Source organism: Chaetodon auriga, chromosome 12 (assembly GCF_051107435.1).
Source record: "Chaetodon auriga isolate fChaAug3 chromosome 12, fChaAug3.hap1, whole genome shotgun sequence".
NCBI lineage: Eukaryota > Metazoa > Chordata > Actinopteri > Chaetodontiformes > Chaetodontidae > Chaetodon > Chaetodon auriga.
In genome coordinates this window covers 8,439,617-8,458,751 of record NC_135085.1, presented here as the reverse complement: position 1 = coordinate 8,458,751, position 19,135 = coordinate 8,439,617, and the positions used below count along the sequence as shown (strand labels likewise).

General features: G+C 43.1%; 1 protein-coding gene across 1 annotated transcript in view; it reads left to right on the top strand.

The window, feature by feature from the left end:
- Positions 1-14,358: 14,358 nt before the first annotated feature.
- The window catches only part of tmtopsa (teleost multiple tissue opsin a), a 62,214-nt gene continuing 57,437 nt past the window's right edge, over positions 14,359-19,135 (top strand). Inside the window, exon 1 of the mRNA XM_076745189.1 lies at positions 14,359-14,731. Within this exon, the coding sequence (XP_076601304.1) occupies positions 14,359-14,731 (373 nt within the window). The remainder of the gene's footprint in view (positions 14,732-19,135) is intronic.

The window sequence follows — 19,135 nt, the reverse complement described above, 5'->3', positions numbered from 1 at the left end:
AGAACTATCTATCTTATCCATAGATTGGGCATTGCTTTCTTTCACTGCTGTCTGGTATCCACTGTCACTGCTCCTCACTGATACGCTGTTAATTGGTGCTGCGTCAGCCTACAGAACAAGACAGATCGTCTGAATTGGAAACACTGAATCCTCATTGGCCCTCAGTTATTTGTCATTCTAATAACTGTCTCACCAACAATTAATAGTGGCACTAGAGAGACAAATAGCAGCTCCAGTATTACACAATTTTCAAGATGAACCCATCCATCTTTCTAGAGGTTGAGAAAATAACAATAAAACCTAAAGTGCATTAACAGCAACGTCTATAATATATTGTGCAGAAATGATGCAGCTGCTTCATGAGAAGTGGAAAAAACTTATCGAAATTGTGAGAGCTGCAAAACTGATTGATAAAAAATAGCTGAAATGCCAAAGACGATGATTCTCAAAGCACCTCTATTTCAGCATCTTAGGCCACTTTCACATAGAAATACTGTGTGTTAGTGATGGAAACTGCGGCTCCTCTACTCTGGTTAATACGTTGGAAACAATAGGATTCTTTTCAGAAAGTTAGCCTGAATAAGACTGAGTCATGAACTGACTTCCCATGAGCTCACCGTGACTCAGTGTTGGATTATGAATGACATTTATGAGGACAATTCATGAAATGACCAATTAAAAGAAAGACGTCATGGAGGTGCGGGTCGGGATTTTAAAAGAACTGCAAGTGGCAAGAAATCCATCAGAGTAAGGTTGCTCTTATTTAAGACCCTGCATGCTTTGTTTCAGTCCTGAGTGTGGCAAAAGAATCCGATACAGACAGCAGCTTCTGATGCCATGGAGAGATCAATCGCCCAACTCCTTCCCATTAAATGAGAGAGAGTTCAACAACTGATAGGTGGAGAAACAAAAACACCTGATTAAAACAATGCAGAGAGGGGAGGAAGGAGGCATTTGAGTTTGACTAAGGAGACAGTGCCCAGATCTTAATCAGTCTTTCAGTAATATGTCAGATGAGCCTTATTCAAGCACATGCTACATAACGCATGTATTCTACACTCGACTGAAATGTGGTGAGGTGCTCTAACCTGGTCCTAGCTGGCCTTGGTGGTGCGAGGTTGGTCTGTTCATCTGCTGCTGCTGGTGTAAAACCACCCTGCATTCTCAGTGTGGAATAATTGACACAGCCACTGCTGAGACAACCAACAAAGCAGGGACGAGGACTGCACAGAGATGGACCACAGAGGCTGTGCAAAGAATGTACGGATGCTTTGAAAACACACTGATTAGACAAAAAAACTGAACTTTTGCTAGACCCTCTTCAATTTGCATATAGACACAAGAGAGGAGAAGAGGATGCTTGTGGAACACTGCTGAGTTTTCTATAAATATCTGAGCAAAACATGTCCTCCCTCTGTTTGAGGAGCCTTCCACGGGATCTGCTGCCATTTAGCCTCAAGTTTTAGCCAGAAAACCTGTGTCCTATTTTTTCTTCGACTGTAAAGCAGGCCGATGTAACTTCTGAGAAAAGACGTGATCTTCCTCTTACAAACGAAAAGGTAAATTCATTAGCAATAAAATGCACCAAGTCAGTAAGTCAGTAAATGAGTTTTGCTGCTGCAGCCTTACAGGCTACTTGGTTTGGTGTGACCAGTAGCTTATAATGGCTATTTTGGTTAGCAAAATGTAGGTAAATAATGCACAATAACAGACATTACTAAGTCACTCTGCTGACTTTACCACTTCTCAAATGTGTTACTGCTACAAGCTTAGCATTGTGCTGAAATGCTAAATAGTAGTTTAGCATTTAGCTAGCCTCTGTTTCCAGTGAGGTAATTTTGAAACAAGACTCTGGAAACCTGCCATGCTGTGTGATCCTGTGTTTCTGTATATACAACGCCACAGATAAAAGAGTGATTTGACTGATAAAATGGGATTTGACTCGTTTAAGGGGCAGTACCATGGACCCCAAAAAGAATTTAGCGTTTATCTAGAAGGCTCAGCATTATTCCATAACTCAGAAGTTTAATGATCTTGCTTTCATTCAAGTTCACAGTATTGATGAGCTGGTTTGTGCATTGATCTGTGTCTGTAAATATTATTGCTTCTGGAAATGCTACATAGTCCTTTTAAAGAGTTAGCAACAGTCCAGTATGAATTCAAAAGGGTAATCCATTCACTTGAAGGATGACAAATTATTTGACACTACAAAGCTGTTCTTTTGTTCATGTTAGACAACAGGAAACAGCAGAATCTGAAGCTCCACCGCTGACCAAACACAGCACGTTAGAATTCGGCCCATAGTCTGAGAAGGGGGGAGAGCTTTTCTTTTTTCTGTAGTGCTCAGTGGTGCTGGTTAAAACTAAAAGTTTGTTGCCATTGTTCTCTGGCTATAAATAGCACTGCAATTATCCCACAATACACCATTAAGGGCTCTTCATGTGACAGGATGATTTTGAGTCTGAGCAGTTATTTGTACATCCAGTCTACCGTAGATGGATGCATGGATGCACCAACCATGTTTGTTTGAAAACTAAAAGTGCAGAAGTCTCTAAATGTGTCTTTGGAACAAATTGTGACCCCACTGAGCCCCAAATGTTACTTCCATCTAACGAGCAGCCACACATACATCCAGAAGAGTTTGGTTTTGTCATGGCGCCATATCGTAATGTGATGGTAGCTCTTGAAAATGTGCTGACAAAAAAAAAAAAAATTATAAAAATATATATATATTTTCAGCGTAGCATGAAAAGAGGTTTCTCTACAATTACCACCCAAAGAGGCACTTCCCATTGCTTGGTGCTTTTAGCACCCGGCCCCTCTCAGACTGTACTTATAGCTTTTCTTCATTTGGTTATTGCTGACCTGAAAGCAGGTTCAGCTGACAAAGATTTATGAGACACTTCGTAAGGGTGATCTCTAAAAAAGGTTTTAATGATGAGCGGACTGACAGGAAACATAATGTGCTGCCTCCTGGGGTAAAAGGTGATGGGCTGTAATTAAGACAGCAAAAAGCATGGATTTCTGCAACTGAAAGAAAACCAAACACTCTTCATTTCCGTGTATTTGACGGCTGGAAGGCATAATGTGTGATGTTTAAAAGCTCAAAACCCATTTCCACAGTCTGGAGTTCTCCGAGTACTTCAGAAGTACTTTGGAATAATAATAATAAATTCTTTCCTTTCCAAAAAAAAATGTCCTTCAAGGCATTTGAGCTTCAGTTGGACTTGGGTTGTAATTCAGGGAAAATCAAGTGTTTTTTAGTTGGTTTAGTCACTAGAGCCTGTCCAAACAATGACTCCCTGTGGTACCGCCAAACCGCCCTCAAGGTTTCTGTTTTCCAGACACCCTGACCTCTTTGTGAGAGAGGCAAACATGGAAGAACAATCAATAGTGTGTGACTTCACAAACAGTTTACACCAGCACTTTTATCCCAGCACTGGGTGATGCTCTTTATGGCCAATAATAAAGCCCCTCATTAGCATACCTTTAATGATCTGGCTGATTGACCTACCAAGTCTGTTCCTAGACCGAGTTACAGTTGGACTTTAATCTCTAAAGCCACTCTGGCCCCGCTTCCTCATGTTTATGTCCTTACATCTGTCGGAATAATGGTGAAAATAACAATCAAAGTGCCTGCTTTCATATACTGAGGAGGCTTTTGTAAAGCCTTTGAATCTGCTCTGTCCCCGAAGCCCCAGTTTCATTAGTCATAAAGACTTTCACATTCTGCTTTCCCTTTTCCTTCAGTCAAGCTTATTTAACGTCGAAAGAGCTCTCTCGTTTTTCAATAAGAAACTGCCTACAGCATGGTTTGTTTCGCCAAGAGCCATTTACCCTCAGCTCAGTCTTGAATCCACTGGACTGGTACTGGCATAATGCCCCACTGCACTGCAGCCACTGATAATGTTGCAACTCAGAAATAGTGTCATAACTTGTCTAAATGTGATATAATGTCTTTCGAACGGTTGGGGAATTAAATCAAGTGAAATAATGTAATGGATCAGGGGACGTTTGATCACATTATTACACTGACAGAGGTCAGCAGCATGGTTCACTGGTCACCTCACAACAATCAGGTCCTGGATGCAAATGTGTGGACTTCACAGTCAAGACAAGGTTGAAACCTGTATGGCTTGACCATCTGTGGCCATGGAGCCAGTAATATTTGCAAAAAACAGTTATTTCTGTTTTGATTTATTGTCCTAAATGATGTTTTTTTTTAATTTTTTGTTTGCACTCCAGGGAGTATCAGTCAAAGTTGTTTTTAGTTTTAATTTGTGCAGTCAAAGGAATATCAATCAAACTGGTGTTGCTTCATTCATTTTAGAAATGTCTTCATTTCATTTGTTCTAAAGGTGCTGTGAGGTAGCATATCACATGACACAGTGAAGCTACGCTTGAAAAATGTTATTAATGCGGTTGCGAGAACAACACTTTCCACTCACATCTTGTTTGAGTTGAAAGAGAACTTCTTCTAATTATAATCAGACCTTTTCTAATCACCTATTAACGCTTCATTTCATTTGTTTCCATCTGCTGGATGTCTCATTTTTCTATGACTCGCTCTGCACTGAGTGTTTTGTCAGATTTGAGGTCATTGGAGCTGTTTTCTCTCCAACTCTGCTCTGTGCTGAACTGTTCCAGAGCCTAACCATTGTCTCTGCTTCTCACAGCAGTAGGTTTTATGCTGTTTTCCAGTGTCATTCCCTCATGGTGAATATCAGGTATTGTACTGTCTACGATGTACTGTGATGCACCATTATGCTGTGACGCACTGACAGAGTATGGACTGGTTATTGATTTCTCATGAAGTGTGTGTGTGTGTGCTTGTGGGTACTGGACAGTCCCTGTGGGGCATGGACCACATCCTGCTTCACCCTTATCCCACTAACAATAGCCTTGGAGGATGAAACCTGTGCGAAACTGAACGCCGGTCATGTATATTCTATGAGTGCAGACGCAGCCCTGTGTTTTTGGGAGCCGAATGTCTGGCTACAGCTTATCTTATCCACAAGGTGAGAGTGAGTATTAGTAAGTGTGCATCGTAGAGAAAAAAATTCTCCAGCGCCGTGCATGTGAGTGACTGAACCCACCAGCCTTAGAGGGCTGCAGCTATACTTCTGTTACTTACCTAACGTTTACGCCTATTGATTTTGAGAGCAATGGCCAATGAGGGAACTCTAACCCCTGACCATCCAAGTGTAACTTCATCCCTCACTCTGTCAGTCACATGAGGGAGGAAGTAACAAAAAATGATACAAATGGAGGTGATGACAATGTATGTCAATAGAAAAACAGAGGCGTAAAAATGGATGAGACATGAAAAATGAGAAAACAATAGAAACAAGAACCAAACAAGAGAAAATGTACTTCAGAGCCTGCTGTACACTGTTGTGAGGAAACATGTCATTCACCCTGGACACTGCGGTCAAAAGGTGCTCAGGGTTTTCACCCAATCAGTTAGTCAGTTGCTGTGGTTTGTTTTTGGACGTGTCTGTGAGTGATGAACGGTTGACTGTCACACGGCCCAGCTGATTATTAGAACACCACCGTTTCAAGTAAAATGTCACTCGAGTTTATCGAATCGATTGACAACTTATCGCTCTAATTTTCAATTCACATACGTTTCATCACTCCCACTCTTGTTTTTTTTTTTTTTTCATTTTTGTTACTCTCATCCTTCAGGCCACTTTCCCTCAATGATAAATGGCAATGATGAATGAAAGACAGGGGAAATGATGAAACACGGCTCTGACTCATGACTGGTTTAATCATATCGACTTTAATCAAATCACTTGACATTTTATCCCTTTTACTTCACATCCATTTTTACCTCTCTATTTTTCAATTCACATGCGTTTTCATCATCTCCATTTTTATCCATTTCTGTTGCTTCCAGCCCTCATACAGTCAGAGACAGACTTTCATGTTTATAGCGCTGGCTCCTGCTTTGCTGCAGCCCAGCCAAAAAGACACTGTTTAAATGGCCTGGAGACAAAATGCTCATAGAAATGTGTATGATTAGGAATGGCCCTTTACACCTTCAACGCATCCTGAGCATTTCCTTGACTGGGAATTAGCAGGTATAAACAATGAATCAGTGAATGACCTTAAGATGCGATTACATAAAGAGCTACTTGACATCACCACTTACACTGAGAGAGTTTTTCTCTTTGGTGGGACAGCATCCATTCCCAGATCCCACTTCTCAGCCACTAAAACACTGATTCTGAATTAAATGCTGGGTTTGTGTGAAATATTTTAGGAATGAAACGTCTCTCCCACAGCTTACTCTCCTCTGTAAAACAAGAAATTAGGAAGGAAGTCAGTCATTCTGCTCATGATCAACAAGTCTAAGAATGAAGTGATCTCATTCACACTGGGGAGAAAAGCCATTTCGAATCAATCAATTGATCCCTTGGTTTAACTTGGCTGGGTAAAACAAAACAAAACAAAACAAAACAAAAGTATCTGAATAAAAAAGAATGATAAACTCCCTGCACTTGTTAAACTGTGGAAGAAACTGACTCACTGCTCACATCATCTGATCCACGTTATCTGTTGCGCAACCAGCTAACTGGTAACATACACTTAATTTATAACTGTGCTCTAGGCAGGTAATATATCAGTATCTTGGCTTGCCAAGAGGTAATGTTCATCTTCACAGATACAGTATCTTCTATTCTGTTATGTTAACAGGGGATTCATTCATGAGAGCTCTGTCAAAGAGCCAAGCCTATTCCACTAATTTCAACTGTAAAATCATTCGCAATAAATTTTCTATTCTTTAACAAAAGTGTGACGTGTTCATTTCTCGGTTCACTAATCTCAGTGCCCAAGGATGTGAGGACAGGAGGGGTCCGCCAGCCCTGTGGTCAGTGGACATCCCACTCCACCTGAACCTGCTTCATCGATAAACACATCAAGGTATTTATAGCCGGAGAGAATTGGATCAATTCTTCCACTGATGTGCACGTGTGATGGAACCTCTTCACCACCCCTGTCCTGACGGGTGTTTTCATGCTGACCGCTGAGGTCAATTGCAGACAGTACTACAGCTCAGAGAGGACAAACATAGGGAAGGAGGCATATGGTGATCCTCCGTGACCCTTTAAGATCTCTTATTATGAGAACAATCTAAAAGCCACCTAGCTAATGCAATCAAGCATGTCTTATATTATCTGGGGAATTATGATAATGAACCATCTGTGCATGTTAAACATGTTCACCTTAAAATAACCTTCAAAACATATCAAAATAACACGATGTTCCTTTCCATGTGTGGCTCTTTAGGTTGGAACTTTCAAGCCTGCTGCACTGAACACATCTCAGTCAGTGGCACCACAGCTGGTGTTTTGTCTTTTAACACTATATATGTCAAAGTTTCAACCCACACCCACACCTTCCAGCCTTGTGAGGTTTTACTCTTGCAGGATTCTGTGTTGGTGAAACACAGACATAAAACAAGTCATGAGCAATTCACAGTCCAACCGTGTTCACTTTAACCTCCTCAAAAGAGACGAAAACGGACACAGGAGCAGAGCTGTAATACATAAGGCACACTCCACCTCCCCAGAGTACAGTCTTTGCACAAATGATACTGGCTTTTGCAGCAAGTGTTGCCATAAAATTTGGGATGTTTTCACTCAGAGTGCACAGAGTCAGAGCCACTTGTTTGCACTGTCTGAATATCAGCTTGTAGGCTGCACCTCAGGGGTTTACGCCTCTGGCAGGTGTGACCATGTCTGGACAGGTTTCACATCAGGGAGCGAGATGCACTTTAACAGCAGGAGCAAAGGGTCAACATTTTGTTTAACTTCTATTTTTCCCGTATTTATATGTCATATGTTCCCGTGCGCCTCTCCGAGCTCTCTGTGGAGTGGATCGACTAACGGTGTTGGAAAATCTATGAATCCACAAAGAAAGCCAATAAAGTGGAAGCTTATATACTGACTGTATGTCCTTGCCTTCCCTCGTATGATCGTGAGCCACATGAGGTTGTAAAGAAAACAGGGGGCGATAATTGCCTTTGATTTGTACAAATATCAATGGGCCTGCACAGACGCCACAAAGAGGAAAGATACACCAAGAGTTTGCTTGAAAACAAACAATTGTGTTTATCCTTACAGCTGCATGAACCAATATTTCTATTCTGACAGTGGATCGAATGACAACTACATGTGTTCAGGGGGTCACGTTGACAGAAACCACACAGAATTATCAAATGACTCTGCAGTCTACATCTCTCAGCTCATTATTTTGGCTTTACAGGCCGCGTCGTTATTGTTGTGGTTCACTCTCACCGCTCTCAAAGCAGGCAGCTGCTTTAAACTGAAAGGGTCTAATGAACTTCCTGCAAACTCACAACATTGGTGACTAGCGGGTGAACAAAAAGGAACATTTAGCAGCTGAAAAGTCAGACATTTCGATAAGGAGTCGGTGGAGACCAAAAGCAGAGCTAAAAGGAGAGTCAGTACTGGACTTTATTAGGGGACCAAAAACACAACATCATGCATTAAATTTTTGGTGAATATATTTATGATCAAAATGGATTTAGCTATGAAAAGGCTATATAAAGCTAGTTTAATACAAATTTGACAGAACTTTACATCTTTAACAGAATGCTGAATAAACTGTATATCATCACCCTCTACAAGAACAAATGCTGGTAGGTCACAAGAACAACAAAACCATCAAAATTGTATTCAAGGATTGTATATCAAGGTCCACTAACTAGCATTTTGTGGAGCTTTCAAATGCATGAATGGAATTTGCTCAGTTACCAAAGAAGATACGTTCTTACTTTCACACTCAGCTATTCATCATCATCACTCTACGGTGAAATAGTGGTCAAAAACCACCACGGTGTTCATTTGAAGACACATTCTTGGTTGTCTGGTGGTTCCGAACAGTTGGATGTTCTAAACCTGAAGTTGGGGACAGGCACACGCACTTGATCTGACACCTGTCAGTCTGCCACAGGATGCTGTGTTGTATCATGAATTGCCTCTCACCGGCCTCTCACAATGTATTCTCAGACAGCTTTTCCTCTCCACCCCTCCTCACCCATCATCCAAGATATATTTTCCTCTCCTGTATCATGCCATGACAGGCTGTGTGTCAAGCATTTAAAGCATGGGGCTCGAGTGACACTTGTGTCCAGATAAAGTGGGGGCTGAGGCGGACCCCTGTATAAGACCGGTGGACAATAAATCTATATGATCCATGGCACCGCACCTCATCTGAGCTTCCCTTAAAGCCTCAGGCATATTAAGTTGCAGAGCAGCAGTGGCCACTCTCCCAAGGTCAACGTAAGAGGGGAGGGCAGCAGTGATGGAGGAGGAGTGGGGGGAATAGAGGGAGTTCAAGGGCATGAGCGGAGGAGAGGGAGAAAGATGGAACAAAATGCCAGTGTGATGAGGGTTTAAAACACACTTTCACTGGAGAGAAATGTTGTGTAACAAAAACATTTGTGTAGCGGCTGTATCGCTCTTTGACACAGCAGCAAACCCCTCATGTTTGATGACCTTTTGTTCCTCTCCCTACATCCGCCCTTTCCGCTCCTCATTTTCTTCTTATCCTTTTCCTCTCCTTGGCTCTGTGAGATGTCATCATGTTTTCTGTCTCTGACAATATGGCAGTGGCTGGACGACTTGCATACAAAGATCTACTGTATACACTCTACTCGTAGATTATTTGAATGCAGGGCAGCGATACCTGGTGACACTTTTACCTTGAGTTGCGCATCCTTTTGGGGCCAGCATAATGACGACGCAAACAAAGCACCAAGGCCTCCATAATCTTTTATGTGAGGCAGGACAAACAAATCAAATGTACTGATTCCAGACCTGATATTGAGACAGTCTGAAAGAGGAAATACAGACACTTAAAGAAATATCCAAAGATATGAAACCAAGTTAAAGAGTCAATTTCCACATAATATAACAGGGAAACAAAACGGCATGTGACATTAGAATTTGTTGATGGATAATCCTGTTTGTTTGAGCATCAACCATGAACTTAAGTTACCTGTGAACATAATAGTTCGGTATGAAAGCAGACGTAACTTGCAGCCTTGCTTCGACTTACCATCCTCGACCTATTCATCCTCACATACATAGCCAGCAGTATTGAGGAATGCTATATGATAATAACTGTACTTTACCTTTCGTATGTTAACAATGGATGTGTGTACATTTTATCTCACGGAAAGCTGTTCATTGTTCAAATGTTCCTGAGCGCTAAAGCGTCGACATCCTGCTCTATCCAGCTGGTCGGTACAGTTGACATATACCGACTTTAATGGCTAACATGTCAGCAGCATGTTGTTGATGCAAATTTGTCTAAAAACAATGCTTCTGTACGTAGTTTTAGTGGATATGTATTCCTCTGAGTTATACTGAACTAGGCGCTGCAGATTACTTAATGCTAATACAACCAGATAAAAGCTGTCACCCTGATGAACAGCCAGCGAGTCACAGTGTCCCGAACCCTCTGATACCAAAGCAACCACTGACTGGCCATTTATAATCCATGAATGCACAGTTTTTTCACACCACTCACTGTCACTGTCAACACACACTGTAATTTTCACTGTATATATTGTTTATATAGTCAGATTGCTTGTATGTGCACACATACTTGGCCAATAAAGTCAATTCTGATTGTAATTCTGGTATGTTAATTTCTGTGTTGAGCCTCCTGAGGACGCAGCTCTTTCAGTGACTCTACTTTGCATAACGGAGGTGTAGATTCTGTAGGAAGAGGGAGCAGTGCCGCAGCTTGTACACGTGCAGCTACCAACAGTAAATACTGTATGATTAAGTTTGATAAAAGACACAAAACTATGTCCTCTGCTCTGAGAGTCTTTTCCTCCAGTGCCACAAAATATCTCAACATGCACTTCTGTGGATGGACGAGCACAAAGTTTTGTACAGATGGTGAAAGTTCCACAAGGATGAATCCCACTGACTTCACTTCTAGCGCCACCTACAGGTTGACATTTGTGGCCTTGAAATGTCTCGACAACAATCAGTTGGATTGGCAAGAGATTAGGTACACAGTCAATGCCCCTCTGGATGTTTTGTGAAGGGGATACCTAGCATGCACGGCTGTCGAATCTTAGTCTTGGTATAATGTTGTTCAAGGCTGACAAAAGGCACAGAAGGATAAAAACATGCTGCAGTGATCTACTGTGATACAACAAATCTGTGAGACAAGTCAAAGTGTGGAGCAACATGATAACTTAATATCCTTAACAGAGAAACAATGACCTACCCTTGGTCTTTTGGGGGTTTTATAATTAAATTAGAGGCTGAATTTGTGGCTGTCCTCTAACCTTAATTTTGGGCTCAGATCTTGATCTGCAATTTAAGATTTGGCTGCGGGAAAGCGCAGGGGACGACATAATCACAACAAATAAGTTAATACACACAGAAACAAAATGCACTTTAATGACACAATTGACTGACCAGCAGCCAGAGTGCCAATTTATTTCATTACTGTTTAAATGTTAACTCTTGTGGCAGTAAGTTGGTCCAGATGGGATCTCTCATGGAGGCAGGACATGTGACTCTTTAGTGGAATGAATCAAGTCTGTTGGAGGAGACTGACAACAGGTGCCTTTAGTCATGCAGCCCTGGAGGGGAACAAAGCCCTTTCATTTAATAGTCATGCCGGTTATTAATAAATGTACCAGTTCATACAACACACTATGGGGTTAAGAGACAAGAGAGGGCGGCTCCTCAGAACAATATCAAAAACAAGACTGCATTAATATGATAATAACAGTCTATAACAAATCAGATACATGGGATAATAACCATAAAACAGCTTTCTCTGTGTTGACCTTCTAACCCCATTTGTACTATATCTTCTTGAACATCTCCCAAGAGTGCAGCCACCAAGCTGACCTCGAACTCCAACTAAATACCAGCTGCCCAGTCCCACCGAGATGATTAAATAGGGGTGGTATTCACAATAGAACCCAAGAGTCTTAATTCAACCCAATTACAGGTAGGACCGTATATGCGGAAGATGTCAGAGTAAATGTCATGGTACAGTTTTCATGGGTAATTACCTTGCTCCAGTGTGACAGGGGGGCTATTTGGTGAGAAGGGATTAGAACAGACCATGAAGGGGAAGAGTAACTTCCCCATCTGATCCTGTAACTTTCCATCGGCGTGCAAAGTCAAGTGTTGCGGAGGGCACATTTTTACCCATGTAATTAAGAGCATTGCTTTAACACCAAATGCCAGCACTTGACCATGAGGATTTGCTTTTAATTGCCATTTAATTGCTGACATTTTGAACCTCTGCTCCACTTTTTTTTTTTTTTTTTTTTTTGGGGGGGGGGGGGGGGGGGTTGTGGCATCATATTGTGGGCATCTGTGCTGCATTGTACAAGTATGGCAGCAGCAGACACACACACAAACACACATGCGCACACAGAGGAAAGCATCCAAAAGGAACTTGAACTTCCGTGTCACCTGCTGCCAGATGCAAACTGTTCTCTTAGGAAGTTATTAGAGCACCTTTGTGTTTGCTTACTCGCACTTTACTTTAGAAACTGAACACGACATTCTTAGTATGAAACTACCTTATTAAAATTAGGACATGCTGTTCTTTTCCCTGAATAAAAAAGTCAGTTGGTAGCACTTTATCTGTCAGCCATGTAAAGTAGGTAACAGATAAGAGGTTACTTCAGCATTGCAGTGGACCTGCTAGTTGGTCCAGATTATGCTTTTCAGACTTGGAAGAGAGCCGAGGTTCGGTAACACAGAGCGTGCATCTGCAAACAAGGACTGCTGCTATTCTCTCTGCCTGTGGTAAAATATATGGACACCATGAGATGTGAAGGCCTGACACTCAACGTGTTTTAGCATTTCACTGCTCCTCATTATTCCAGTCTGAAACTGTCATCTCTGGAGTGTATGTTTTCAGTGCTGACAGATGGAAAAAATGCTGATTAAATTTCACAGATCGAATCAACCAAAACAGAGAAGGAAAAGAGCCGTCGGACAATGGAAAATCTACTTAGATTGATTTCCTCTGTAGAAAAAAAGCATGCTAAATATCCCAACATGTGGATATCTGTGACAGCCCGGAGTCCTGCAGAGTTTACTTCTGCTGTACCAAGATGTTGCACAGTGCTCTGGAGTGACCTAATCACCATCTTCTGGTCTCAGTGCACCAAATGGAGCAGACTGGAAATCTCATCTTTGACATGGAAGTGATTCAGCCTGCTGTGTGTGTGTATGTGTGTGTGTGTGTGTGTGTGTGTGTGTGTGTGTGTGTGTGTGTGTGTGGCTAAATCTGGACGAGTCAACGCCTCATTTCCTTGTGCCAAGACTTCCCTCTGTTCCAAATAATGAACAAAGTGCTTCATCTTAAAATAAACTCAAGGCGGCTGTGGAAGCTATAACTCAAAACTCTTAATACAGTTTGACCTGTGAGCATCATTAACTTACCAAATGCATTTAATAAATTAGACCTTACTGGCATCTGTGTGGTAAATGGTCCTGAGTTCATCTTTTAATGCTGTATTTATGACCTGATCAAACAAATTAATCCTCGCCGCTCTGGGCTCTTAAATCATGTTTATTTGCATCAAAACTGCAATTAAAATGCACGACAGGCTAGAGTAAGCAGTTGATCAGTGGAGCCGCCGCTGCCGGTGATCAGCACCACGGACAGCGCCGCGCATCAATCCGCGCTCCGCGCACGTCGCGCAGCTCCGGGAGAGAGAGAGGACAGCTCCGGAAAGTTGAAGGCGGACTTAGTGGAATGGAGCTCGGAGCGCAGCGGGGCGGCTTCAGCGCAGTGCTGTATCTGAGCCACATGATGACGGCCCGATCGGTGTCCATGCTGCTCTCTTCCCCACCGAACCACCAGCGTGCTCCGCTCCGCCCCCCGCCCCCCCCCCCTCCGCCCAGACGTCAGCTGCTGGGGAGCGGGCAACGGTGATTTAAATACGGACAGAAAGGGTCTGTATGAGAGACAGGAGCGTCTCTGGAAAGAGTGAGAGTGTGCATTACAGACTGCCACACGGTGGAGCAAAGACTATTCAAACTTTTGGGGTTCTTCAAATTTTCGAACACCCTCCCCTCCCCTCCGAGCTGAGACACAAAGTTTTGACATCCCCAACAAAGCAAACTTTTCAGTACCCCTCATTTCTGTTTGGCTCGACTTTTTTCACTTTACATTTCTTTTACTGCAACAAGTGGCTACGAGCGACAGCTTGTCTATGTATTAGTTTTCCACACAGTTAAAAAAAAAAATGCCAACGACATATTAGTTGCCGTTCAGTGCACCGTGGCCGCCCAGTGTGCCACCGCCGTGTGACACTGGGCTGCGATGATCGTGTCCAACGTGAGCCTGAGCGGCTGCGCAGGGGTCAACAGCGCTCTGTGCGCGGGAGTCGCGGAAGGGCACCTGGGGGGAGGCTCATACCGGACCACCCTCACCCCGACAGGGAACCTGGTCGTGGCTGTGTGCCTGGGCTTCATCGGCACTTTCGGACTTATGAACAACCTCCTGGTCCTCGTGCTCTTCTGCCGCTACAAGATGCTGCGGTCGCCCATCAACCTGCTCCTGATTAACATTTCCATCAGCGACCTGCTGGTGTGCGTACTGGGGACTCCGTTCAGCTTCGCGGCCAGCACGCAGGGAAGGTGGCTCATAGGAGAAGGGGGATGCGTGTGGTACGGCTTCGCTAACTCCCTCTTTGGTGAGTAGAAACAGACGATGAACATTTGTACATATGTGCGTTTTGTTTGCGTCTTCCTGTTACATCTGTAGACTGCTGTATATTTTAATTCCAAATGAGATCGTGAGGGATGGCAGGCTGTGAGCGCGGATCCTTCCCAGAGCTCTGCTTTTGGTAGATTAGATGCTCTTCAGCTTCATATCTGAAGTCGAAATTGAGGATTTTGAAAAATTAGACACATATTTGAGGGTCTTTGCTTGCACCGCCCGCTGTGATGTGCGCGGTGCGTCTTTTTGGCCGTATGAAACTTTCGGAGAAAAGCCTGAAAATCCGCGTAGCCCGCATGAATTGAATAATGGGGGAAATGGTCATGGCTTATGCGCCAAATTCGACAACATCAAACCTATTATTCAGCCAACAGATTAGGTTTGCATTCCTCTGGATACCTTTTCCGTCGATCAAGCTTTTTCTCTCTTTTCTTTAATTTTGGGTGTGATCATCCTGCAGTATGTCATCACAGAGATCGTTAAGGTAAAGGAGCAGATTGTCCTATTATCTATTGTTGTTTGGGGGAAAACCACAGGCTGTAGGAGAATTCAGCAGGGCAACAAGACCGATGTTGCGGATCATTGACTTCCATCCACTATCACGGTCACTTATGATGCCTGCACATGCAGATGCGCAGCTTCGGTCCAGGTGATGACTTGTAAAAAGCAGTCCTGGTCATTATCCCTGGAAGGGGCTGCATGACAAACTGTTGAATTACTTCCAAAGCTGCACGTCCATAGAATAAGATCGCCCGGGGTATTTAGAGAGACATACTCGCTGCTTCGCTCCCTCACAGCTTATCCATTTGTTCAATGTCATTACGAACTCTGAAGCCCTGACACACTGTCAGCGGGTGACTTGGGAGCCGCACGTTTAAAACAGTGTGCAACCTGCTATTAAATGGTCGTTAAATGCTTGTTACTATATAGGAGAGCGTCTGTGCCTGAGGCGAGGAAGCCTCATCACTGTTCATTTAGCTGCCCGTGCAGGTCTGCGGGGGCTGAGGGGACACGGTCTCGGTCCATGGAGCAGACTTCGGCAGAGGCATCAGCAGCATTTGTAGCAGAGTAAAGTCACTCCGGGGAAATCTGTAAAGTGAAAGGTGACGCTGGTCTACCTTTGCCCAGGAGTGCTGATATGGATGCAAAGGGCGCAATGATGCAGGTGAGAAGAAGACACTTACCCACTCACCTGGAGCCGGGCCAGGCTGGGATGCTGAGCCAGATAAAAAAAAAAAAAAAAAAAAGCTTAGTGTTTATATTTAGATGGGCCAGGGGTGCTATAGAAAAACTGCAAATAAGGAGTTTTGTGTTGGTCAAACATAAAAGACAGAATCATGTTTCTCCTCCTCATTTGCAGAATGAATGTTTGAAACCAAAACGCTCTCCGATCATCAGGAGTCTCTCACGCCTGATTTAAATATCTCTGATGAACAGACTCTCTCGCTATCATTTCCACTAATTGCTTTAAAAACTCCCCAAGTCATCGAAACAACCTTTGAAGACCAGGCAGCACTAAAACACTCATTTCTCTGATGTAAACACAGTGTTACTGCATTTGCGCTGCTGTGTGCTATTAACATTATCGCTTGCTGTCCGGTCAAAGTGCATAGTTCAAGGAGTATTGGGCAGTTTATGAATTGAAAGCTTCCCCTTGAACTAAATGTTGCACAATTTTGAGAGAGAGAGAGAGAGAGAGAGAGAGAGAGAGAGAGAGATGTAGCTGTCATACATAATTTTCAAATTAAAAATACTGTATTTTTGTGCTTGCAGTCGGACTCACAAGCCCTCAGACTTCATGTTCTTACTGAACACCACGACTGACAGAATCTGGCTCAGATCAGATGTCAGAAACTTCAGTCTATATGCATATCATGCAAAATCCACAGCATTAAAAGTGAATAATTTGTCAGACTATAGGAATCACAACGTGCATTTAATAATTTATCATGTTTTCATTACTTTGCCACGTTTTTCTCGCAACACAGCCTCCATAAATTAATCATAGCCACTTATATTCATGGTCATCTTCTTTTACAAATGAATTCCTAAAGTTCATTGAAAATTGGAAAAAAAAACATGCCGACTTTGTGAATGGCTTTTCGCTTGATAAAATATTTAGAGCTTCTCCGAAATAGAGACCACCACCTCCCTTTACAACTGCACATCGACTGCACATTTCCCGCCGGCCGTCCACAGTCAGCGGCTGTAGCTTTAGTCTGATGAAGTTTGGATAAAGGGCTCATAAATCTTGCACAAATGGGACTTCCTCTCGCTCACTTCAGTGCATCTAATATCCTGATGGTTAAAGCCTTTCTTTAAGGGCGGCAGCTATTGGTAGTCACCCACAATCTCAGCAATACACTAGCCAAATGCCACGGCTTCTGATACCCACTGTAACTAAAGATTTCCAGCATTTGTCCTTATCTAGAAGAGCTGCTTAGCCACCTGCTTGAGAGTCCAACTGATATTAAGCAACTGGGGAAAAAGGTGAAGTGAAAAAGAAGCAGATTTTGTGGTTGGCTGCACCTCTGTGACTTGTAGGACTGTGTCAACAACTGAACTAGGGTGAACTGTGGGACAGTGGCCCCTGAGCAAGCCCTCAACATAGGGGCCAAACACCCAGACTGAGACAAACAGACTCTTCGTATGTCAGTTGTGGTCATTTTGTGTCTCTTTATCATTGTTCTGGCTTTCTTTGTGGTCATTCTGCGTCTCCTTAGTTGTTGGTAATTAGCTTTTTGCATCCCGTAGTGATTGATTTGTGTCACGAGTGACATTTTGCAGGTGAAGTCTGTGGAGCTTCCTGGCCCCCTGGGCTCCTGGGCGTATGCCTGATAAGCCAGTTAATTAATTCATCTGAGCAGCAGAGGAGGGAGGTAAAGATTTACACACATTTGAGTTTGTGGGTCACATTTCAGCAGAGTGTGGGAGTCCAGCAGACTCTTCCGTTCCTGCCTTTGTCACCGAGCCGCCCTGTTACTTTCCCAGATCTACTGCAAAAATGTTCACACAGTACAGTTAACTAAATTGAATTTTCCTTTGCTCAAGAGCCTCTTGAATCTGTCAAACTTTAAAATTGAAAACAGACTCCTCAGCACTACTTCCTTCCTCTGGGATAAGTTGGCACTTTCCAAAACAGGATTACTTCATTTGAGTCATATCGGGGAGAATAAAGCGAGCCATTTCTCAGGATGTACTTTGATTGTATCAACTGTCTCACTAACCCTGGTGTTATGACGAGATTAAGCACCATCTGAAGATGTGTAACCCTGACATCCACAAGGAGCCAATTTATTAAAATCTGTCTGACAGGACAGAGCTTCTACAAGCTACAGCAGAGCAGGAAGACAGACAGGGAGACAGGGAGAGAGGGAGAGAGGGAGAGAGAGATATGGCTCGCAGACATCATTAGAGCCTTCATTGGTTATGGATGAGTAATTCCTCAATGGGCTCATAAAAACAGAGTGAAAGAAAGAGTGAGGGAGGGTCAGCGAAAGGAAAAGTGGAATAGATTTTTCAGATGAATAATGTTTGGCGCACCTTTGACAAAGTGACTGTGCCTGTCTTCACCAAATATCTATAAAGCTTTTCTGAATGATCGATGTTCCATCAAATTAGAGGGCATCACTGTCAATGACAAAAGGCACTGTTAGCTTGGTGTTGGAACATTGCATTCCTGCTCCCTCTTCACATCGATTTCTACTTTTTGCTCACTCGCTTTTAGGGTATAAAATCTTACATTTTGGAGTGACTGAACAATTGAAGATCCACTGCTTTGACTTTATGCCAGGAGCACAAACTGAAGACAATTTGTGGAGACATGTGTGTGCAAATACACACTCACCTCCTACTTTTTGCTTTGCCATCCGCCTCCTGGCACCCATTTAGCTGCTTCACCTCTCCTGTCCACCTCTTTGCATTTCCCTCTCTATCTAACTGAACTTATATTGTCTTCCATTATACTGAGGAGGAACAGGAGAGGATCTTTTTCTCTCTTTATTTGACACCAGGTGTGCGTGTTCCTGCATACTGCTGGCTGCCTGCTTCTGCCTCAAGTGGACTCTGCACACAGTCACTAGATTAACCTTGCACTCGTATGCCCACTCCCTGCATACTGAAGCCCCTCCTGCACGCACACAAAGCAGCACAGATACAGCCACAGAAACAGATGAACATGTATAGAGGAGAGGAAATGCATATATACCAATCAGCCCCATCATTAAAACCACTGACAGGTGAAGTGAAGTAGTTGATCATTTCACTTTAATGCAATGTTCTGCTGGGAAACCCTGGATTCTGGCATTCATGTGGATGTTACTTTGACATGTACCACCTACCTGAACATTGTTGCAGACCAAGCACACCCCATTCATAG